Source organism: Carassius auratus, chromosome 43 (assembly GCF_003368295.1).
Source record: "Carassius auratus strain Wakin chromosome 43, ASM336829v1, whole genome shotgun sequence".
Lineage (NCBI taxonomy): Eukaryota > Metazoa > Chordata > Actinopteri > Cypriniformes > Cyprinidae > Carassius > Carassius auratus.
This window is the reverse complement of record NC_039285.1, coordinates 16,042,523-16,068,877: the sequence shown is the minus strand read 5'-3', so window position 1 is coordinate 16,068,877 and position 26,355 is coordinate 16,042,523. Positions and strand designations below refer to the sequence as shown.

Sequence of the window (26,355 nt, the reverse complement as noted above, 5' to 3'; positions counted from 1 at the left end):
ACAAGTGATGTATAATTGGCCATGAAGACTGGAAGTGAAAATATTCATATATCCAGGTTTTCATAATTATTAGGTAGATTTTCTTTTACCAGTAAAGTGAGGCAAAAAAGTTATTAAGATTGATGTGGTTTGGAATTTGTAAAATGTGCTTGGTTTAAAAAATATGATCAGAATATCAACTCGCCTAAAATGTATGCACACACTTTACACACACACACACACACATACTTGTTTTTGTGCATTGTGGGGGTCACCTGTCAGTATTGCTACATAGTGGGGACCACCCATTCCTATGATCTTACAGACCTAAAAAAAATTATTTGACAAAAGCTAAAAAGCCTGTTTCAAAGTATCACTGCAGATTACAAATATTTCACTATAAAAATTACAAACCTGACACAGTGGTCACTTGTGGGGACCTTTCAGGTATTGAGTATATCTGGGGTCCGGCTAACACACAACCAGTTTTTGGTCATTGTGGGGACTGGACTCACACACTAAACACCAGTTTTTGGTCATTGTGGGGATCGTATCTAAACACACTCAACATCAGTTTTTGGTCATTGTGGGGATCGTATCTAAACACACTCAACACCAGTTTTTGGTCATTGTGGGGATCGTATCTAAACACACTCAACATCAGTTTTTGGTCATTGTGGGGATCGTATCTAAACACACTCAACATCAGTTTTTGGTCATTGTGGGGATCGTATCTAAACACACTCAACATCAGTTTTTGGTCATTGTGGGGATCGTATCTAAACACACTCAACACCAGTTTTTGGTCATTGTGGGGATCGTATCTAAACACACTCAACATCAGTTTTTGGTCATTGTGGGGATCGTATCTAAACACACTCAACACCAGTTTTTGGTCATTGTGGGGATCGTATCTAAACACACTCAACACCAGTTTTTGGTCATTGTGGGGATCGTATCTAAACACACTCAACACCAGTTTTTGGTCATTGTGGGGATCGTATCTAAACACACTCAACACCAGTTTTTGGTCATTGTGGGGATCGTATCTAAACACACTCAACACCAGTTTTTGGTCATTGTGGGGATCGTATCTAAACACACTCAACACCAGTTTTTGGTCATTGTGGGGATCGTATCTAAACACACTCAACACCAGTTTTTGGTCATTGTGGGGACTTTAAACACACACTCAACACCAGTTTTTGGTCATTGTGGGGACTTTAAACACACACTCAACACCAGTTTTTGGTCATTGTGGGGATCGTATCTAAACACACTCAACACCAGTTTTTGGTCATTGTGGGGACTTTAAACACACACTCAACACCAGTTTTTGGTCATTGTGGGGATCGTATCTAAACACACTCAACACCAGTTTTTGGTCATTGTGGGGACTTTAAACACACACTCAACACCAGTTTTTGGTCATTGTGGGGACTTTAAACACACACTCAACACCAGTTTTTGGTCATTGTGGGGACTTTAAACACACACTCAACACCAGTTTTTGGTCATTGTGGGGATCGTATCTAAACACACTCAACACCAGTTTTTGGTCATTGTGGGGACTTTAAACACACACTCAAAACCAGTTTTTGGTCATTGTGGGGATCGTATCTAAACACACTCAACACCAGTTTTTGGTCATTGTGGGGACTTTAAACACACACTCAAAACCAGTTTTTGGTCATTGTGGGGATCGTATCTAAACACACTCAACACCAGTTTTTGGTCATTGTGGGGACTTTAAACACACACTCAACACCAGTTTTTGGTCATTGTGGGGACTTTAAACACACACTCAACACCAGTTTTTGGTCATTGTGGGGACTTTAAACACACACTCAACACCAGTTTTTGGTCATTGTGGGGACTGGACTCACACACAAAAGAGAATCTGCGTACTTTAGACAGAAAAGGAGCTACAATCTGCTCCATGCTTTAATTGATTTTGGAGATGTTTGTTTTAGATGTAGAAACAAAATTAACTTAGTACTTTTAAAGGTTTAGTAAAAAAAAAAGTGTTATACAGTATATGACATACATTTTCAAAACTCATAACATTAGTACGTCAACAGTCAGGGTCAGAAACATTAGCATAAGTTTCAGTCGTCCACAAAAATTTGCAGAAATATTTCATAAAGATGTTCACAGTAAACACTAGTTGAATTAAAAAAATATATTAATAAAACCCTTCATGACAAACACTGCATTCTCAAGTTTTTGAAAACAAGTACAATAGAATGAAAATCTACCATGTCTGCATTTATAGAAAAACAATTCTACATTTGAAGCAGACAAGGATGAAAAAAAAGACTCCAGTCTAAAAGTTATTTAAAATGCCTGAATTTTCGAAAGAACAATCTACATTTCCAAACAATAATATGGAACTGATGGTCTTTTGCGCTAACCATTTGACTATGGAAGCTTGTTTTAAAACTATAAAAGCTTGTTTCTACCAATGCACAATTCAGTCTGACAGTGTGTCAATTAATTTGGCAGATATTTTCTGTTTAGAGCGGAGATTCGATTTTTGATGTAAAATTTAAGTGTAGACCACTCTCTATTTTTAAGTGCAAGTGGTTCCGCCTCTTTACACCTCATGCAGTCTGCCTTTCCTGGAATTTTGTGATTGTTAATAAACCTCATCATATGCTTCTCCACAGCCTGTATCTCAAGTTTGTTCCAGGCCGTCTTCTTAACGTAACCTGTGGGGGGGGGGAGACACATTAGCATTTTACCCATGAGAAACACTTGCATCAACCTGAGTGGTATGGTACAGTTCAGCTCGGTACAGGTAAACCTGATCAGGCTTGTGTTTTCACTGACCTTACTTGTTAGGCGTGGTGTATGTGGGAAAGCATGAAATAGGCACAAACCTAACTTTTGTTAACGTCAGTTTTAATGAACAATAATAGCCACTATAAAGGTATAGGTACAAAGTATAGAGTCATATATAAGAAGAAATAAATAAAGCAAGCAAAGAATTCAGTCAAAGTAGGCTACGAAGTCAGCACTGTACTACGGTAAAATTCACTTTTTTTTCAGGACAATCGGCATTAAGTGAAGTATCATCATACCTAAGTATTATCATACCTCTCTTTTTTTTGGAGACTGGGTCTGCTGGAAGTGTGCCGTTCTCACAAACCGTGTGCTGTGATGATGATACTGTGGTGCACTCTGAAAGTAAAAATTAAGCCAGTCTTGAGTATTGACAAATCTCTGCAGCCAAAAAGACAGTCATCTCAAGAACACAAAGTTCCTGAGGTGCAATCAGGATCAGGGCAGAACAATATTGCCAAAATTTACGTCGCAATACATTTCTTAATTTCGGTCTATAAGATATAATTCCAATATCTATATTGATTTTGAAATATGCAGTGCTCATGTTTATTCAACAAATTCAACCACGCAAATAAATAAATGTATGGGATAACGCAGCCTGTACCAAAATATCGTAAATGTGTTTAATAAATCAAATCATTTTTACTGAAAAATAAAAAATAAAAAAATAAAAATCACATACATACATATAGATAGATTCATAGATAGAAATTGAATTATTGTCCAGCCCGGAGTATAGCGTTTCTCAATTTCAGTCCTGGGGACCCATCTACTAGAAGTTTTAGGTGTTATAGACATATCACCATTTAAATCAGCAGATTCAACTCAATTTTATATTACAAAAAAAATAAAAAAATAAAACTGAATAGGTGAAATAGTCTGGAAACAAATTCTTTCCATACTAAATTATTTTTTCCCATGCATATCCAGACCTGGAACCTGCCAGTTAAGTTATTCTTTTCTCTTTACGGTCCTCACCAGCATTTTGTCATATGTATATATAAAAGATCATTTTTGTGTTTATTTGGTATCATGCAATGTGTTTACTGGGTTTAAATAAAAAATAAACAGCATTATTTTCCACATATTTTATATTATTTTATCTCCTGTAAGCCCCGCCTTTCTGATACCGGTGGATTTGGTCTAAATTCAGAGCTGCAAGACACCGAGGTATGCTCCGATTGGCCAGCAATCCAGTACATTGTGATTGCCCAAAGTCAAGCGTTTGACGGAAATGTTATGCCCCTTACAAAAAAAATCCCCGCAAAAAACATTAAAAGCCATTTCAAATGAGGCTTTTGTTGTGTTAAGCGGGAACATAATTACTGTTTATGACTTATATTGTCTTTTTACACGTCGCGACGTAAACATAACAACATATCGGCATTTGTAATTGGAGAAACAAACCACAAGCACTTCGCGTTTAAATAGTAAAGTTAGGTAGCACATTATAAAATGTAACTTCCTGCCAGGCTGTAAGAAGCGCCAGACTCTCTGTAATGTCCGTGTTGTCCATCAACAGTGTAAATATACCTCACTTGACTGACCACAGAATGATGAGGGTTTGCGGCCCGCTCAGAGCAGGGCGAGCTGGAGAGCGGTTAAATGCACAACCTGCCTTTCTCTCTCCCATTTTCAGAAAACAGTCCGTGTCACCGGCGCACATGACAACATACAGTGAAGAAATGATGATTACTTTCTCTGCGTATACATTTGGGCGGTTCGGTGCAAATCACCCCCAAATGTTTGCGTAGAGATGTGGGGGTGTGTTAGAACGGGCCATTTTAGGGGTGTGTGGCAGACTCCGAACTTCAATAAAGAATATCTCTTTGGATTTAAGACTTTAGTCTTCGTAACTTAACAGATGTTTTTTATGCACCAAGAGCTTGTAATACTCCAAAGAGAAAAGGAAAAATATAAAAGTTATTCTAGGACAGTGATCCTCAAATCTGGCTCGCGAGATCCAGTTTCCTGCAGAGTTTAGCTCCGACTCTAATTAAAACACACCTGCCTGTGATTTTCTAATGATCCTGAAGACACCGATTAGCAAACTCATGCGTGTTTGATTAGGGTTAGAGCTAAACTTTGCAGGAAAATGAATCCCGTGAGCCAGATTTGAGGATCAATGTTCTAGGACCACTTTCAAACATAACCATTTCATGACACTTTACTCACCCCAATTTCATCTAGGATGTGTATGTACTTCGGTCTTCAGTCGAAAAGAAATTTAGGTTTTTGATGGAAATATTTCTGTAACAGTTACTGGTCAGAGAGCGAGGTAAGTAAACAACGGCGAAGTTTATTTAACAACAGGAGAGCAAAGGAGCTGAGTGGAGATTGTTCAGGTGAGTATACCAGCACTGAGATTTGTCTAGAGGATGATCCAGGAAATAATCTGATCTTTCTTGCTTTACAGGAGACTCGTAGAGACGGAGAGTGGAGACCAGGACTGACGGGAAACAGACACCTCGACTAGAGAATTGAGCTGGAGACGGAAGGGATCACTGAGGAAGGAGACAGGTGGCAAGTATCACAGGCAGGTAATAGCTTGCTTAGTCCACATCGAGTTTATGAGACTGGATAGTGAATGATTCTGAGGTATGTGCTTTTATGTTCAGCAAAGTGCTCATGGGCTGCAGGTGTGCATGATCAGGAGCCAGGTGAGTGCTGTGATGAGATGCGGAAGAAAGATGCTAATCTTGTGACAGTACTTCCCCTCCCGGAAGGCTCGTCCCGAGCTGTAATAAGCCCCGGGGCTGGTGCAGGGCAGGAATAGGATGGAGTAAAGGAGGACCTCCAGGTAAGTCGGGGAGCCATGACGGAGTAGGAGACCCAGGAGGCCATGGTGGATCAGGTTACTGGGGGGCCATGGCAGAGCAGGCAGCTCGACGATGATAATCTTGGCCCACATCCCACCCTTAACTCAGCCATATAGCCCCCCAAAAAAATAATTGGGAAAGTCCAGGGTCTTAGGTTCATGGGGGCGCTGAGGAGGAGTGGGCTCTAGTGGGCGAAGATGACACTTAAGGAGAAGATGGCACTTAAGGACCCTCTAGAGGAGCGGAACTGGACGGGACCCGCGGAGGCTCTGGAGGAGGAGAACTGGACAGAACCAATGGAGCCAACGGAAATGAAGGCTCTGGGGTGAGGAGAGGAGCTGAGAACTCAGGGAGAAGTGTCAAATCCAGAATACCTACCTGTTTGCCTACAGGAACTAATGGGTGCTAAAGAGAAACAGGCACTAGGCTGAGCTCTGGGGAATCTGACACAGGGGAGGGCATTTCAGAATCAGAATCAGAATCAGAATGAGCTTTATTGCCAGGTATGTACAAATACGAGGAATTTGTTTTCGTGACAGAAGCTCCGCAGTACAACAGAATGACAGCGACAGAACATAAAACACATAATAAAAGAATAAAAAATACAAATAAGTAGATAGTGAATAACAATATCCAAATGACAATTGTAGGCAAGTATATTACAATGAAGTTATGTATGTACATATATATTGTGTGCAAAATTTAAGTGTATACTAAGTATGTGTGTTAGATAAATAAAGTGTGTGTGTATATAAATATAAAGTGTAGTGTGTCCGCCGTTATTATAAGCTGTTCATAAGATGGATTGCCTGAGGGAAGAAACTGGTCCTGTGTCTGGTCGTTCTAGTGCTCAGTGCTCTGTAGCGTCGACCAGATGGCAACAGTTCAAAGAGGGAGTGTGCTGGATGTGAGGGGTCCAGAGTGATTTTGACAGCCCTTTTTCTCACTCTGGATAAGTACAGTTCTTGAATAGATGGGAGGGTTGAACCGATGATTCGCTCAGCAGTCCGGACTACTCTCTGTAGTCTTCTGAGGTCAGATTTAGAAGCTGAGCTGAACCAGACAGTTACTGAAGTGCAGAGGATGGATTCAATGATGGTGGAGTAGAACTGTTTCAGCAGCTCCTGTGGCAGGTTAAACTTCCTCAGCTGGCGGAGAAAGTACAACCTCTGCTGGGCCTTTTTCATAATGGAGTCAATGTGAATGTCCCACTTCAGGTCCTGAGAGATAGTGGTGCCCAGGAACCTGAATGACTCCACTGCAGTCACAGTGCTGTTCATGATGGTGAGTGGGGGGAGTGCAGGGGGGTTTCTCCTGAAGTCCACGATCATCTCCACTGTTTTGAGGGTGTTAAGCTCCAGGTTGTTGAGACTGCACCAGACAGCCAGCTCTTTTACCTCCTGTCTGTAAGCAGACTCGTCACCGTCCTGAATGAGGCCGATGAGTGTGGTGTCATCTGCAAACTTCAGGAGCTTGACAGAGGGGTCCTTAGATGTGCAATCGTTGGTGTACAGGGAGAAGAGCAGTGGGGAGAGAACGCAGCCCTGGGGAGCTCCGGTGCTGATTGTACGGGTGCTGGATGTGTATTTTCCCAGCCTCACTAGCTGCTGCCTGTCTGTCAGGAAGCTGTTGATCCACTGACAGACTGAGGTGGGCACGGAGAGCTGATTTAGTTTGGGCAGGAGGAGGTTTGGGATGATCGTGTTGAAGGCCGAGCTGAAGTCCACAAACAGGATCCTCACATAAGTCCCCGGTCTGTCTAGGTGTTGCAGAACATAATGCAGTCCAATGTTTACTGCATCGTCCACAGACCTGTTTGCTCTGTAGGCAAACTGAAGAGGATCCAGCAAGGGCCCAGTGATGTCCTTCAGGTGGCCCAGCACCAGTTTTTCAAATGACTTCATGACTACAGACGTTAGAGCCACAGGCCTGTAGTCATTTAGTCCTGTAATTTTGGGTTTCTTAGGGATGGGGATGATGGTGGAACGTTTGAGGCATGAAGGGACTTCGCACAGCTCCAGCGATCTGTTGAAGATCTGTGTGAAGATGGGGGCCAGCTGGTCAGCACAGGATTTCAGACAGGCTGGTGTAACACAATCTGGGCCTGGTGCTTTTTTCCTTTTCTGCTTCCGGAAGACCTGGCGCACCGCATCCTCGCTGATCTGAATTGCAGGTGTGGGGGAGAGGGGGGATGCAGGAGGTGAGAATGGTGAGAGTGCTTGATTGGAGAGGTGTTCAGGATGGGTTGCAGGAGCTGTTAATGGTGTGAACGGTAGTTTGGAGAGGCATTCAGGGCTGAATCAAGTCCTGAATCAAGTTTGTAAGGTGCGGGCATCTTAATGTTATAAGGCCTTGCCATAGGACCTTATGGCGGCATTAATCTTGCTTTGGGCAGCGGCACAGGCTTTGCCACAGATGGCACTCAGCTTGAGTAAACCGTTGACGGCTACAGATTTGTGTTGGCCGCGGATGGTGGTGTTGGGCATGAGTGCGGGCTGAACAGCAGAGCCATGGAGAGTGATTCAGGACTTGAGGCACCGGCGGCTGGCAAATGCAAGCTCAGCTGGGGAACAGCAAGTGGAACAGAGCGCAACAGCATCCACGTGACGACTGTGGACGGGACTTCACCTCATCCATGGTGAAGTCTAATCTGGCAAACCACAGCGCGAAGTTGATATAATTCTTCAATGACCAGCATGGATAAGCTCTCAGCATGACGAGATGGATATCTTCCTCCAAACCGCACCAGAGTCCCTTCATTAAGGTAAGGTCATCACATGCGGCGAGTTGACCATAATTCACAAACTTCTGCACAAAATCATCTAGATCTCGGACTTCATGGAGGATAAAAACAGTTTATGAGACCGGACAGTGAATGATTCTCAGGTGTGTGCTTTTATGTGGGGCTTGATGAGTGAGTTAATTGGAGTGCTAATGGGGACAAGTGTACCTGACCAGGAGCCAGGTTTAGGCGAGTGCTGTGATAAGAAGAGGAAGAAACAGGCTGATCAATAGACTCCAGATGGTTGAGTTCTTGGCTTCAAAAGAGCTATAAACACTAAAACAAACAAACAAGCAAATATATATATATAATTCGTGAACAGCATTTTGTTTTGTTCTCTCTCTGTGCTCTCAGTAATCACGCAATGCCGACATGCTACATCATCCGCTTGAACTGCTGCCGGGTTTCAGAGTTGGCAGACGGGTATTTTGCAGACATTATATGAAGACCCTAAAGAATCAGTCCAACTCCGGAAAATGGGCATCCGATGTCCCATTATTTAGGCAAACATAAATTGAAACTGACATTATGTAATCATTACCTTTTGGACTAGAAGTGGACTCCTCCAAATCACTGTCCACTGTAACTTCCTCTAAAAAGTAGAAAATACAGAAATTAGGGGTGCACCGATCAAGATTGGCCGATCATTAATGCGTATCTCGTCAGTAAAGCCGGTTCTCTAATCAGCTGTAAATTGCACCAGGTGCGTGATATTTTGATACAGCGTTTATTTGCGCAGCTAGTCATTTAACAACGGCCTGGTGGAATTTACAGCTGATTAGAGAACCGGCTTTACTGACGAGATGCGCATTAATGATTGGCCGATATTGATCAGTGCACCCCTAACAGAAATATATTATTTAAAATACAAGGTAATGTTATTCAAAGCATTCCCAAAATCTGAACCCATGTTGTGTACGGTGTATAGTACCTTCTGGATCTATGTTGATTTCATTAAGATTTCGCCCTTTAAAGTCTGCCAAGCGTCCTTTTTCGAGGGCCAGAAGAATTTTACTAATTTTGGCCAGTTGGAGGGTGCCTTCAGGTAACCTGTAAAATTGACGATGAACTCGAATGTCATGGCCTAGAAAGTCTGCCAACTGATCTAACTCTGTGTTGCTAAGATTAAGAACTTCAGAAAGTGTCCCGATCTGTTTTCTCAACTTTGTTGATGTAAGAGTCTGAGGATTTTTTGCACTACATGCAACAGCAAATTCGCGAATGCAATCAGAGCCTCTGAAAAATGTCATTGCATACGGGCGTGCAAAGAGAAAAGGATTTTCATTTGGAATTCCACAGGTATTCCGATTTTCAAGAAGCAGGCTGATTGATTCTTGCATGGAAGGTGTGAGAAGCACGGGAACCTTTCTGCCTCTTTTGCCTCTAATTTCTACACGCTTGAAGTACTGACACAGTTTATTTTCTAAATCTGTGAGGGCCATGCTAATATCTGGATGAGCATCCGATTGGTTGCTGGAGATGTATGCAGACAATGGCATTTGTGACACTTCCCCTTCTCGTCTACGATTGAAAAGCATAACCTGAGTTAACGTGATCTTGGCCAGTTTTGCCCAGTGCTGAGATGATGGCTGTGTTAACAAGAGTTTGCGATGGGTCTTCTCTTGCTCGTCAAGATATATATGAAGGAGCTTAACATCTTCTGTGAATGGAAGTAATTGTGGGGAATTCCATTTTGCTTCCTCCAGTGTTCGCCGGGCTGTTGTAGAAATGTATTCGGGCCATCTGGACTTATAAAGCTGTTGAAAACTGTTCGCAATTTTTCCTGTCTTTTCATCTCCTCTAATAGTAGAGTGGCTCTCAATGAGCATTGCGATTTTGTTCAGACTCTGTCCAAGTTTCACAGCCACACTAGCCTTTTCAAATACATTGGTCTCTTCATTGTAGCCAGCAGCCCTTTTAACTGCATTGATGGTATGCATGAAGTTTGTGGGATGAATGAGCTCTTTAATAGATGTAAGGGGGGATACCTCTCTTGCACATATTAGGAGTCTTCCAAGCTCCCTCATCTTTTGGCGGATGTGTTCATGCATTTTAACTCTTGATCCATACTTGTTGTAAAGATGCTTTCCTAACTCTAAAATGCACCAGTCATTTCTAGTTTCAAGTGCCACTTGGTCCTGGTTCATGGAATTTAACAGCTTCCAAACACCATGAGTTACTCCTGGTGGGGGAGGTTGTGCAAAGCCACAAAGAACCTGGACACGGGTTTTTCCAGGTTTCGGCTTCTCATCACCAGGCTTGAATTTGCAAACCTTGACATGTCGCCACAAAGTTTTTTTTAAGAAGAGTCCTTTGCAGTAAATGCAGTGCATAAAACTTTCCCCCTCCAGGTTCTTTTTGGGCAGTTTCCGCGGAATCATCAGTCCTGCACCTGTATTAATAACAGTACTATTGTAAGCAATGTTCCCTTTGTTACGTAGATACTCAAGTTGCATCCTCCTTTCTTTTGAGCCCTTTGGATGACTTAACGCTTTTGCTACCTCTACCTCATTTCTATGCTTTCGTTCCAGGTGTCTAGAAATTTTTGTAAAAGCACCTTCACAAAAAAAGCACTGTTGTTTTTTGCTGTACATTCTCAATCCACCTCTCTTTTTAATTACAGCTGGGATAATTACTGATGTTGCGCTGTCAAGAATGGAAGATGTGTCAGGAACTTTGGCTATGTCGTGGTTCTGGGAGCTCCCTAAGTCACCGCTGCTTTGAATACTGAACTTTTTGATTCTGTTCACAGCTGAACTGCTCCGGACTGGCAAAGTCTGTAACTTTTTTTCTTTACCCTTTGGTGAAGCAGTAAAGCTCATGCTACTATCTGATGTGTAACTCTCTGATGTATCAGGAATGTACTCTTCCTCACTAACAGATAACTCATCTTCGCTCGAAACATCCGAGTACTCCGCGATCTTCCCTCTAGCCTTGAAAGACAATGACCATTCAGTTAATTTAATCCTCTATCATAGGCTATTCTCCATTCTATTCTATTTACAGGGTTTCTGCAGGGTTTAATCAGTCAAATTTAAGACTTTTTAAGACCTTTTCATGACTATTAGGATTTGAATTTATGACCTACACGAATTACGATAAATAAATTCAGTCATTAAAATTCCTTTCAAAAGTATTTATTATTGACTTTTCATTGAAAGTAACAAGTTTTATTATTTGAAGAGTTATTCTATTATGTCTTAAGATTAAGAAACTGAAGCCTTCGCCTTCTTTTTCTTGAGTATCAAGAACACAGGAACACTTAACAATTGTAACATTGTAAAGTAACATTGTAAATTAACAATTATTTTATGGCATTACTTTCCAAAATAAAAAGTGTTATTGGTGTTTGGTCACAGTATTCAACACCCAGAGGCAGGGTATATTTGGGGTCAGCGGTGAAGGTTGTACCAGTGCGCCCTGTTTGAAATTGTCTAATTTGTATGTATGTTTGTTTATTTTTATTTATTTTTGCTATTTACACAATGTTTAAGTTTTTTTTTTTTTTCAAGTTTGTAGGTGTCCAGGTACAGAAACCGAATAATTAAATTTAAAATAGCACTGGATAGTCTTCAATGTAAAAATTAAATATACAATCAAACCAAAATTTATTCAGACAGTTTAATTGCTATTGCTTCTAAAATGGTTACAAAATACGACAAGACTTTAGAGTTAAATTCGTCTTGATAATGTCATAACTTTGATAAAAATGTACGTAATGGATTACAATCAACCAAAACTACAGACAACTGTTACTGATAATATTTACACAACTATCAATACTTTGTTGACCAATTACCAACCAATGCATTTTGTTCAGACTGTGGTGTGAAAAGGTTGCATTAGCAATTCAGAAAAAAATGCATGGTGCTTTATAAGGTGCTGAATAATTTTTGATCCCAATTTTATATATAGATAGATAAAACATTTATATCTATTTCACTAGTAGTTCACTGTGAAGATTATTTGGGTCTAATATGTCACAGTTTGCTTAAAATTCTTATTAAAACTACAAAGTAATGCAGTCAAGGAGAGTGAGTGATTTTTCTTTCATTTTCTTGGATTAACATTACAGCAGCTAATAGCTAAATTAGGCGTGGTCACTTTAAGAGACGATGAACGCATCTTTTTCCTCAACTGTTTACTTTGACTTATATATATATATATATATATATACACAAATAACTGAATATATTATAATTGAATATACAAATAACTGAAGAAAAAAAAAAAGTTTTTGAGCATACTTTCCAAGGCGGGTATTTTGATATATTTTGTAGGCTATGTATTTGTCGGCACAAGAGCAAAAAGAAGCAAATTCGGTGTACAAGTGTTTTTAGACGCCTTTCTCAGCGTGAACCCTGAACCCCTGAACACCTGAACACCTGAACACCGTGGTACTGAATTGGGCTCTTTCACGTCCTTTTGTTTGTTCAAAACTGTGATTAGTATTTGTTGGTTCATGTGCAGGAGGGACTGTCCGTGATACGTTATCATTAAAGGTACATTTTACCATTGTGATAGCCAGGATGATTTCAATTAAGCTAAGCAGTGACTCAGTATGACACAGTATGTTCGGAGTTCGCGTGGGTTTCTGTGAAAGTCCTTCTGACAAGTCTGTATGCTGCCGCATGGATCTTGTAGTTCTGGAGCGCTGTGATACCAGTGTGATACCACCCAGATTCCTCATACAGAACTACAACAGGCGAAACAAATGAATGCCATTGCTGCTGCGAGCGTATTTTGATGGAAGAACAAATTAATGGACTAGCATATCAATTTAAGACGTGGCTAAATGTTTTTTTATGACATTGTATGGAAAATCCGGACGTTTTTATGACTTTTATGGCCTTAAATTCTTATGGTTAAATTTATGTCTTTTTATGACCCCGCGGAAACCCTTTATTTAAGCTATTTAAATAATTAACACTTACTCTTGTGTTTTTTGCTCTTTTGGATGCTGTGGTACAAGCGGAATGTTGTTCACTCATTGCAAATGATGCATGATTCCGTCTGACGTCACGTTGAATGTCTTGGTCATCTTTACCATTTACACTCGAATTTTCAAAGAGATCATCCGAATCATCATGAATCACAGATCTCTAATAAAACAAACAAAAACATCAGAATGACAAGTTACAAATGTTCTAGAAAAAGTGTGTTTATCATAATGAAAAATAACTTTTGCTTTTTTTTACACTTTAATGTGTAAAATCTGTATCTATTAAATCAACATGTTAAATGCTCGATCAATGTCTATTAATTTAAAGCCCCCTTCCTCAAATCTTGCCCTGGAGGTCCAATGCGCTGCAGAGTTTAGCTCCAACCCTGATCAAAGTCACCAGCCTGTGATTTTCTAATGATCCCAAAGACATTCGCATACCTGCCAACCTTGAAGAAATTTTATGAGTACTACACCCCCCCCCCCCCCACACACACACACACCGCGTGAACCTTACAGCCCACCGCCAATGTATGCTCCACCATTGCACACACATCTGTGAGAAACCTATGAGATACCTAACACTATAATACATATTATACACATAATATCCTTTCACCAATTAAGATTTATTATTTACTCCATAACATATACAAGTAGACCATAAATGTTATACAATTTCTGCAATCCCTCCGAACATTTTGTACTGGAGGCATAGGCCATGGAAACTTCTTCCACCTGAAAATATTGTCAGAAATAAAAGTAAACTGAGGACATTCTTTCTAAATAAATCAATCAAAAAATTTAATAAATGTGCAAAACCAGCAGTTATCAATATCAAAATCAGTTTGCTAAAAACAAAAAACATTTTTTTTAATAATTTTTCATGCAAAGTGTTTAAACTTTTGCATTGTTTAACTTGTTAAAGGTTGCAGATTTGGCTTTTTTTAAGTAGTGCATCAGTGAAAGTCTCTTTGTAACAAATGCTTTCTTTGGAGGCAATCATGACTTTTCTTGTCACCAGAGAACTAAACATCTCTGTGCTCATATTAATAGATTATTATTAATGTTGAAAAGAGCTGAGAATATTTTTTTCAGGTTTTTACAGGGGAATTAATTGAAAGAACAGCATTGTTTGTTACATTTGTTACAGTTACATTTATTTGTTACATTTATATTATTTACATCAAGCTTTTGAATGGTATAGTATTGCATATTGTTATTGAAACTTCATAATGTTTCACTTGATTATACATTTAGTCAGGAATTATAGTTTGGAAAAAGTCTAACTAGTAAAATTTTTATACGTTATATGAAAACTAGTACAAGTATATAAATAAATAATAAGAGACTTACTCATGTTTATGATCTCTGCTGAATAAAGTGCTTCATTCTTTTTTTTCTGAGGAAATCCAAATCTCAAATGCTCAACCACATCACATTTTGGGGTGACTTATATCTTATTCCTCTCATCGCGAAGCAAATAGTAAAATAAAAAAAACTTTATTTAACATTAGAATCTGAATAGAGCGTTCAGCGCGGGGGCGTGGTCGAATTAGAAGATAATGGGAGATGTGAAAAACGGACAAGACATCGCGTTGTTTTCATATGGATTATTTTATCACATAATATTTGTTTTCGGCGGTACTTGTTTAGTTTAAAAGTAGACATTTCAGGCTTTCTATAGATATCTCTCTCGTGTCTCTTCGTTGAGTATTCACTGAGTTACACTTCATTTTAATGACGTGTTTGTACATGAAGATCACAGCAGACAAAGACTGAAGACAGCACACCTTGTTTGTTATCTTTATTTTATGTGCACAAGTTTTGTTGTTATTATGTCTGTATACAAATAAAAGTAGACCCTTTACAGATTCGATTTTGCGTAATTTAAGTTCTTTTCCTGGTTATCAGGAGAAAATGACTCATAACGCGTATACGCGTTAAACGACTCAAGAGGGTTGAACAGAACACTTCAAAACGAAAGAAAACAGACTGCTCTCTGCTTATCTACCGTTAATCCGTATGAAATGTGCATTTCTCTGGCGCGTTCACTACTGCGACTTTTTCGTCAACTTTATCTTTGCAGTCGACACGACATTGATACAGAAAACACTTGTTTATTAGTAATTATATTGATAAAATATTCATAATCATTACTTTTGCCGGTTCTTTGTGACAGCTTTTAGGTGCGTTATTGGAAGGGCCACCCTTTCATGTTAGCCTACATGAACGCGTGAACTGAACTGAGCTCGTCACAGCTGGACTGCTTGTTATGATGTCATGTCAAGGTCATTTTTAATGTCCATAAATTCAATTAGGCTAAACATAGCCTAACTGTTACCTTTATCTTACGTTAATCAGCACCTGGCCTGTCTAAAACCTTCTAGATTGCAAGCCATTCCACCACTTAACTGCCAACTAAGCTTGTGGATGGGAGGGGCAGGTGGGCGGTGGGTTAACATGCACCACTCTGATTGGCCGAAAGCTTTTCACTCCACTTACACGCTGTGGATCAGCGGCAGAATCAGCGTCATAGATTGCATAGAAACTGAAATCGGCAAAATGCGAGACGCAACAAAATGCGTACCTAAAGAGCAGCGAATCGTACTAGTGTACTTATGGGTCAAAATGCGTGCAGAGTACGAAAAATGCGTACATGTTGGCAGGTCTGCATTCATTGGCATTGATTAGCATGCTCAGGTGTGTTTGATTAGAGTTAGATCTAAACTCTGCAGGAAAGTGGATCTTGAGGTCCAGATTTGAGGAACCCTGATTTAAAGGGATAGCTCCCCCAAAAATTCTATCATTAACATTACATATCCTCATGTTGTTGCAAACCCATAAGACCCTTATTCATCTTCAGAAAACAGATTAAATTTGAGCTTTTGCCTGCCATTCTAACTCCAGATGGAGGGAAAGATATCAAAAATATCTTCATGTTCTGAAGATTAACAAACGACTTATGGTTGTGAAACGATATTCACAATAGTAACTTGCATATAGAAAAAAGATTTTTAGGTGGTCCAAAAGATGGCGGTCTTTCAATGTTTATTTATCCTTTTAAATTTACTTCACACTATTCAGCTAAAAATAATTCAATTTAGGTGTGAGGCAGGTAAAAACAAATTAAGTAAATGTAAAATATACCTTTTTATAAGATGTCTTAATTTTAGAACACAAAACTTCATCTTCGGTGTCCGAGTAATCAACCAAAGGCTGTTAAAGACAAAAAAAGAAAGATAAATATGAAAATGAAGTGAAAGAGAGAAAATCTGTCAAACAGAGACAGACATACAGACGGATACAGAGACAGACACAGATAGACAGACATACAGACAGAGAAAAAGACTGACACACAGACAGACATACAGACAGAGAAAAAGACTGACACACAGACAGAGAAAGAGACTGGCACAGACAGAGAAACAGACAGAGAAAGAGACTGGCACAGACAGAGAAAGAGACTGACACACAGACAGAGAAAGAGACTGGCACAGACAGAGAAACAGACAGAGAAAGAGACTGGCACAGACAGAGAAAAAGACTGACACACAGACAGAGAAACAGACAGAGAAAGAGACTGGCACAGACAGAGAAACAGACAGAGAAAGAGACTGGCACAGACAGAGAAAAAGACTGACACACAGACAGAGAAACAGACAGAGAAAGAGACTGGCACAGACAGAGAAACAGACAGAGAAAGAGACTGGCACAGACAGAGAAAAAGACTGACACACAGACAGAGAAACAGACAGAGAAAGAGACTGGCACAGACAGAGAAACAGACAGAGAAAGAGACTGGCACAGACAGAGAAAAAGACTGACACAGACAGAGAAACAGAGAGAAAGAGACTGAAACACAGAGAGAAAGAAACTGACACAGATAGACACAGACATACAGACAGAGAAAGAGACTGACACAGACAGAGAAAAAGACAGAAAAAGACTGACACAGACAGAGAAACAGACAGAAAGAGACTGGCACAGACACAGACAGAGAAAGAGACTGACACAGACAGATAAAGAGACTGACACAGACAGAGATAATAAATACACATACCTCAGCTGTGAATCGTGAAATGCCTTCAGTAGTTACAGAATCCTCAGAGCAGTTATCTATAGCTGTCATGTTGTCATCATCCTTCCATGGAGGCTATAAGAAAATTTAAAAAATAGTTACAAGTCATCACTTATTAGACAAGGTCCCCACGATGCTAAACCTGTGAAATGTGTGTATTTGGTTCCAATGGGTTTGTATGGCTTTCCTAAGACTACAGGTCCCCACTATGTACATTACACTGAAAACAGTGTGTAAGACTTTCTCAAGTCAATACCAAATATAACAAATTAATAGACAGACAGAGAAAGAGACTGACAAAGACAGAGACAGAGAAAGAGACTGGCACAGACAGAGATAATAAATACACATACCTCAGCTGTGAATCGTGAAGTGCCTTCAGTAGTTACAGAATCCTCAGAGCAGTTATCTATTGCTGTCATGTTGTCATCATCCTTGCATGGAGGCTATAAGAAAGTTATTTAAAAAATAGCTACAAGTCATCACTTATTAGACAAGGTCCCCACGATGCTAAACCTGTGAAATGTGTGTATTTGGTTCCAATGGGTTTGTATGGCTTTCCTAAGACTACTGGTCCCCACTATGTACATTACACTGAAAACAGTGTGTAAGACTTTCTCAAGTCAATACCAAATATAACAAATTAATAGACAGACAGAGAAAGAGACTGACACAGGCACAGACAAAGAGAAAGAGACTGACAGACAGAGAAACAGACAGAAAGAGACAGGCACAGACAGAGAAACAGACAGAAAGAGACAGGCACAGACAGAGACTGACACAGGCACAGACAAAGAGAAAGACACAGGCACAGACAAAGAGAAAAAGACTGACACAGGCACAGAGAAAGAGAAAGACACAGGCACAGACAAAGAGAAAAAGACTGACACAAGCACAGGCAGAGAAAGAGACAGACACAGACAGAGAAACAGACAGAAAGAGACTGGCACAGACAGACAGAGAAAGAGACTGGCAAAGACAGAGACGGACACAGGCACAGACAGAGAAAGAGACTGAAACAGACAGAGACTGGCACAGAAAGAGTCTAACACAGAGACACAAACATACAGACAGAGAAAGAAACTGACACAGACAGACAGACATACATACAGAGAAAAAGACTGACACAGAGATAATAAATACACATACCTTAGCTGTGAATCGTGAAGTGCCTTCAGTAGTTACAGAATCCTCAGAGCAGTTCTCTATTGCTGTCATGTTGTCATCATCCTTGCATGGAGGCTATAATAAAGTTATTAAAAATATAGTTACAAGTCATCACTTATTAGACATGGTCCCCACTATGCTTAACCTGTGAAATGTGTGTATTTGGTACCAATGGGTTTGTATGGCTTTCCTAAGACTACAGGTCCCCACTATGTACATTACACTGAAAACAGTGTGTAAGACTTTCTCAAGTCAATACCAAATATAACAAATTAATAGACAGACAGAGAAAGAGACTGACACAGACAGAGAAACAGACAGAAAGAGACAGGCACAGATAGAGAAACAGAGAGAAAGAGACTGACACAGACAGAGAAACAGACAGAAAGAGACTGGCACAGACAGAGACTGACACAGGCACAGACAAAGAGAAAGACACAGGCACAGACAAAGAGAAAAAGACTGACACAAGCACAGGCAGAGAAAGAGAGACACAGACAGAGAAACAGACAGAAAGAGACTGGCACAGAAAGAGTCTAACACAGAGACACAAACATACAGACAGAGAAAGAAACTGACACAGAGAGACAGACATACATACAGAGAAAAAGACTGACACAGAGATAATAAATACACATACCTCAGCTGTGAATCGTGAAGTGCCTTCAGTAGTTACAGAATCATCAGAGCAGTTCTCTATTGCTGTCATGTTGTCATCATCCTTGCATGGAGGCTATAATAAAGTTATTAAAAATATAGTTACAAGTCATCACTTATTAGACAAGGTCCCCACTATGTTAAACCTGTGAAATGTGTGTATTTGGTACCAACGGGTTTGTATGGCTTTCCTAAGACTACAGGTCCCCACTATGTACATTACACTGAAAACAGTGTGTAAGACTTTCTCAAGTCAATACCAAATATAAAAAATAAATAGACGGACAGAGAAAGAGACTGACACAGACAGAGAAAGACACTGACACAGACAGAGACAAAGAAAGAGACTGATACAGGCAGAGAAAGAGACTGATACAGACAGAGAAACAGACAAAGAAAGAGACTGATACAGGCAGAGAAAGAGACTGATACAGACAGAGAAACAGACAGAGAAAGAGACTGGCACAGACACAGACAGAGAAAGAGACTGGCACAGACAGAGACAGAGAAAGAGACTGGCACAGACAGAGACTGACACAGGCACAGACAGAGAAAGAGACTGAGACAGACAGAGAAAGAGACAGACAGAAAAAAGAGTGACACAGACACAGACAGAGAAAGAGACAGACAGAAAAAAGACAGACACAGACAGAGAAAGAGACTAGAACAGACACAGACAGAGAAAGAGACTGACACACAGACAGAAAAAGAGACTGGAACAGACACAGACAGAGAAAGAGACTGACACAGACAGAGAAAGAGACTGGCACAGACAGAGAAAGAGACTGGCACACAGACAGAGAAAGAGACTGGCACAGACAGAGATAGAGACGGACACAGGCAGAGATAATAAATACACATACCTCAGCTGTGAATCGTGAAGTGCCTTCAGTAGTTACAGAATCCTCAGAGCAGTTATCTATTGCTGTCATGTTGTCATCATCCTTGCATGGAGGCTATAAGAAAATTTAAAAAATAGTTACAAGTCATCACTTATTAAACAAGGTCCCCACTATGCTAAACATGTGAAATGTGTGTATTTGGTACCAATGGGTTTGTATGGCTTTCCTAAAACTACTGGTCCCCACTATGTACATTACACTGAAAACAGTGTTTAAGACTTTCTCAAGTCAATACCAAATATAACAAATTAATAGACAGACAGAGAAAGAGACTGACACAGGCACAGACAAAGAGACTGACACAGGCAGAGAAACAGACAGAAAGAGACTGGCACAGACAGAGAAAGAGACTGGCACAGACAGAGAAACAGAGAAAGAGACTGGCACAGACAGAGAAAGAGACTGGCACAGACAGAGAAACAGAGAAAGAGACTGGCACAGACAGAGACTGACACAGGCACAGACAAAGAGAAAGAGACTGACACAAGCACAGGCAGAGAAAGAGACTGGCACAGACAGAGAAAGAGACTGGCACAGATAGAGAAACAGACAGAAAGAGACTGGCACAGACTAAGAAAGAGACTGGCACAGACAGAGACTGACACAGGCACAGACAAAGAGAAAGAGACTGACACAAGCACAGGCAGAGAAAGAGACTGGCACAAACAGAAAGAGACTGGCACAGACAGAGAAACAGACAGAAAGAGACTGGCACAGACAGAGAAACAGACAGAAAGAGACTGGCACAGACAGAGAAAGAGACTGGCACAGACAGAGAAACAGAAAGAGACTGGCACAGACAGAGAAAGAGACTGGCACAGACAGAGACTGACACAGGCACAGACAAAGAGAAAGAGACTGACACAAGCACAGGCAGAGAAAGAGACTGGCACAGATAGAGAAACAGACAGAAAGAGACTGGCACAGACTAAGAGACTGGCACAGACAGAGAAACAGAGAAAGAGACTGGCACAGACAGAGACTGACACAGGCACAGACAAAGAGAAAGAGACTGACACAAGCACAGGCAGAGAAAGAGACTGGCACAGACAGAGAAAGAGACTGGCACAAACAGAAAGAGACTGGCACAGACAGAGAAACAGACAGAAAGAGACTGGCACAGACAGAGACTGGCAAAGGCACAGACAGACACAGAGACTGGCACAGACACAGAGAGAGAAAGAGACTGACAGAGAAAGAGACTGACACAGACAGAGAAAGACACAGACAGAGAAAGAGACTGACACAGACAGAGAAACCGAGAGAAATAAACTGGCACAGACAGAGACTGACACAGGCACAGACAAAGAGAAAGAGACTGACACAGACAGAGAAACCGAGAGAAATAAACTGGCACAGACAGAGACTGACACAGGCACAGACAAAGAGAAAGAGACTGACACAAGCACAGGCATAGAAAGAGACAGGCACAGACAGAGAAACAGACAGAAAGAGACTGGCACAGACAGAGACTGACACAGGCACAGACAGAGAAAGAGACTGAAACAGACAGAGACAGACACAGGCACAGGCAGAGAAAGAGACTGGCACAGACAGAGAAAGAGACGGGCACACAGACAGAGATAGAGACGGACACAGACAGAGATAATAAATACACATACCTCAGCTGTGAATCGTGAAGTGCCTTCAGTATTTACAGAATCCTCAGAGCAGTTATCTATTGCTGTCATGTTGTCATCATCCTTGCATGGAGGCTATAAGAAAATTTAAAAAATAGTTACAAGTCATCACTTATTAGACAAGGTCCCCACTATGCTAAACATGTGAAATGTGTGTATTTGGTACCAATGGGTTTGTATGGCTTTCCTAAAACTACTGGTCCCCACTATGTACATTACACTGAAAACATTGTGTAAGACTTTCTCAAGTCAATACTAAATATAACAAATTAATAGACAGACAGAGAAAGAGACTGACACAGACAGAGAAAGACACTGACACAGACAGAGACAAAGAAAGAGAATGACAGAGACAGAGAAATGGTTACAGACAGAGAAACAGACAGAAAGAGACTGCCACAGACAGAGAAATAGACAGAGAAAGAGACTGGCACAGACAGAGACTGACACAGGCACAGACAGAGACCGACACAGACACAGGCAGAGACTGACACAGGCAGAGACAGAGACTGACACAGGCAGAGACAAAGAAAGAGACTGGCACAGACACAGACAGAGAAAGAGACTGACAGAAAAAAGACTGACACAGACAGAGATAATAAATACACATACCTCAGCTGTGAATCGTGAAGTGCCTTCAGTAGTTACAGAATCCTCAGAGCAGTTCTCTATAGCTGTCATGTTGTCATCATCCTTGCATGGAGGCTATAAGAAAGTTATTTAAAAAATAGCTACAAGTCATCACTTATTAGACAAGGTCCCCACTATGCTTAACCTGTGAAATGTGTGTATTTGGTTCCAATGGGTTTGTATGGCTTTCCTAAGACTACTGGTCCCCACTATGTACATTACACTGGAAATAGTGTGTAAGACTTTCTCAAGTCAATACCAAATATAACAAATTAATAGACAGAAAGAGAAAGAGACTGACACAGACAGAGACAGAGACTGACACAGGCACAGACAGAGAAAGAGACTGACACAGACAGAGAAAGAGACTGACACAGGCACAGACAAAGAGAAAGAGACTGACACAGACAGAGAAACAGACAGAGAAAGAGACTGGCACAGACAGAGACGGACACAGGCACAGGCAGAGAAAGAGACTGACACAGACAGAGAAAGAGACTGACACAGGCACAGACAAAGAGAAAGAGACTGACACAGACAGAGAAACAGACAGAAAGAGACAGGCACAGACAGAGAAACAGACAGAAAGAGACAGGCACAGACAGAGAAACAGACAGAAAGAGACAGACACAGACAGAGAAACAGACAGAAAGAGACTGGCACAGACAGAGAAACAGACAGGGAAAGAGACTGGCACAGACAGAGAAACAGACAGAGAAAGAGACTGGCACAGACAGAGACGGACACAGGCACAGACAGAGAAAGAGACTGAAACAGAGACTGGCACAGAAAGAGTCTAACACAGAGACACAAACATACAGACAGAGAAAGAAACTGACACAGAGAGACAGACATACATACAGAGAAAAAGACTGACACAGAGATAATAAATACACATACCTCAGCTGTGAATCGTGAAGTGCCTTCAGTAGTTACAGAATCCTCAGAGCAGTTATCTATTGCTGTCATGTTGTCATCATCCTTGCATGGAGGCTATAATAAAGTTATTAAAAATATAGTTACAAGTCATCACTTATTAGACAAGGTCCCCACTATGTTAAACCTGTGAAATGTGTGTATTTGGTACCAACGGGTTTGTATGGCTTTCCTAAGACTACAGGTCCCCACTATGTACATTACACTGAAAACAGTGTGTAAGACTTTCTCAAGTCAATACCAAATATAACAAATTAATAGACAGACAGAGAAAGAGACTGACACAGACAGAGACAGAGAAAGAGACTGACAGAGACCGAGAAAGAGACTGACACAGACAGAGAAACAGACAGAGAAAGAGACTGGCACAGACACAGACAGAGAAAGAGACTGGCACAGACAGAGACAGAGAAAGAGACAGACACAGACACAGACAGAGACAAAGAAAGAGACTGACACAGACCGAGAAAGAGACTGACACAGACCGAGAAAGAGACTGACACAGACCGAGAAACAAACAGAGAAAGAGACTGGCACAGACACAGACAGAGAAAGAGACTGGCACAGACAGAGACAGAGAAAGAGACAGACACAGACCGAGAAAGAGACTGACACAGACAGAGAAACAAACAGAGAAAGAGACTGGCACAGACACAGACAGAGAAAGAGACTGGCACAGACACAGACAGAGAAAGAGACTGACACAGACACAGACAGAGAAAGAGACTGACACAGAGACAGAGAAAGAGACTGACACAGAGACAGAGAAAGAGACTGACACAGAGACAGAGAAAGAGACTGACACAGAGACAGAGAAAGAGACTGACACAGAGACAGAGAAAGAGACTGACACAGAGACAGAGAAAGAGACTGACACAGAGACAGAGAAAGAGACTGACACAGAGACAGAGAAAGAGACTGACACAGAGACAGAGAAAGAGACTGACACAGACAGATAAAGAGACTGACACAGACAGAGATAATAAATACACATACCTCAGCTGTGAATCGTGAAGTGCCTTCAGTATTTACAGAATCCTCAGAGCAGTTCTCTATTGCTGTCATGTTGTCATTATCCTTGCATGGAGGCTATAAGAAAGTTATTAAAAATATAGTTACAAGTCATCACTTATTAAACAAGGTCCCCACTATGCTAAACATGTGAAATGTGTGTATTTGGTACCAATGGGTTTGTATGGCTTTCCTAAGACTACTGGTCCCCACTATGTACATTACACTGGAAATAGTGTGTAAGACTTTCTCAAGTCAATACCAAATATAACAAATTAATAGACAGAGAAAGAGACTGACACACAGACAGAAAAAGACACTGACACAGACAGAGAAAGAGACTGGCACAGACAGATAAAGAGACAGAGACTGACACAGGCACAGACAGAGACAGACACAGACAGAGATAATAAATACACATACCTCAGCTGTGAATCGTGAAATGCCATCAGTAGTTACAGAATCCTCAGAGCAGTTATCTATTGCTGTCATGTTGTCATCATCCTTGCATGGAGGCTATAAGAAAGTTATTTAAAATATAGTTACAAGTCATCACTTATTAGACAAGGTCCCCACTATGCTAAACATGTGAAATGTGTGTATTTGGTTCCAATGGGTTTGTATGGCTTTCCTAAGACTACTGGTCCCCACTATGTACATTACACTGGAAATAGTGTGTAAGAATTTCTCAAGTCAATACCAAATATAACAAATTAACAGACAGAGAAAGAGACTGGCACAGGCACAGACAGAGAAAGAGACTGACACAGGCACAGACAGAGAAAGAGACTGACACAGAGAAAGAGACTGACACAGACAGAGAAAGAGACTGACACAGAGAAAGAGACTGACACAGACAGAGAAAGAGACTGACACAGACAGAGAAAGAGACTGACACAGGCAGACAAAGACTGACACAGACAGACAAAGAGACTGACACAGGCAGACAAAGAGACTGACACAGACAGAGATAATAAATACACATACCTCAGCTGTGAATCGTGAAATGCCTTCAGTAGTTACAGAATCCTCAGAGCAGTTATCTATAGCTGTCATGTTGTCATCATCCTTGCATGGAGGCTATAATAAAGTTATTTAAAATATAGTTACAAGTCATCACTTATTAGACATGGTCCCCACTATGCTTAACCTGTGAAATGTGTGTATTTGGTACCAATGGGTTTGAATGGCTTTCCTAAGACTACAGGTCCCCACTATGTACATTACACTGAAAACAGTGTGTAAGACTTTCTCAAGTCAATACCAAATATAACAAATTAATAGACAGACAAATGGACGGACAACAACAAAAGAAAAGAAAAGATAGACTGATAGACAGAATGGCATACAGAAGGGGTGTCATGATTCCATGATTCCATTAAGGAGTACTATATTTAAAAAATGTATGATTACTATTTTAACTGTAGATTAACCCAGATGAGAATCCATGAAACGCATTAATCCTCTTCCTAAGGCTGCACTATGCATTTCAACCATTTCAAACTCTTACTTTAGCAAAGTGTTATTGTGGACTAAAGCGGGACTAAAGCGGTTTCATAAACGACAATTTAACTCACACAGTCTCACTAATTTGAGCCAGGCTCAATGAGTGAGGATAATTTGATGTGCACACTTATGCTACACTTATTAAATGTTAGTAGTCATGCGAATATCCAGTTTCCCGTCAGAAAGGGGTGAGGTTTACGTGAATAAAGGAGCTGTGCGTGCGGACAACGTTGCCTGTGTGTGTGTGTATGTATATATATATATATATATATATATACAAAATCTCAGTATTTTAACTTAAGCGCTGCAACAATGACTATTAAAGGACTTTGGCTGCAAGCCCTACATACAGCACCGAACATGTACTCGCAAAACAAGTACTTTAAAGAAATTCCTTATCTTATTTCTGTTACTATAGGCTTAAACCTCGTCTGTGAAACTGGGGGATAAATAAAT

General features: G+C 40.6%; 1 protein-coding gene across 2 annotated transcripts; it reads right to left on the bottom strand.

Annotated features, from left to right (window-relative positions):
- Positions 1 to 1,884: 1,884 nt before the first annotated feature.
- Positions 1,885 to 20,168, bottom strand: LOC113061789 (uncharacterized). Of its 2 annotated transcripts, none has more exons than XM_026231228.1 (7): positions 20,138 to 20,168; positions 16,520 to 16,588; positions 13,362 to 13,529; positions 9,359 to 10,819; positions 8,969 to 9,019; positions 3,079 to 3,162; positions 1,885 to 2,690 (listed from the first exon to the last, which is right to left on the bottom strand). In XM_026231228.1, exons 4-7 carry the CDS (start codon positions 10,806 to 10,808, stop codon positions 2,473 to 2,475), a joined length of 1,803 nt encoding a protein of 600 aa, XP_026087013.1. In that variant the 5' UTR covers positions 10,809 to 10,819; positions 13,362 to 13,529; positions 16,520 to 16,588; positions 20,138 to 20,168; the 3' UTR covers positions 1,885 to 2,472. The 2 variants fall into 2 exon arrangements, with proteins under 2 accessions (XP_026087013.1, XP_026087012.1); XM_026231227.1 differs by lacking the exon at positions 20,138 to 20,168 and adding an exon at positions 17,804 to 17,862.
- Positions 20,169 to 26,355: the final 6,187 nt, after the last annotated feature.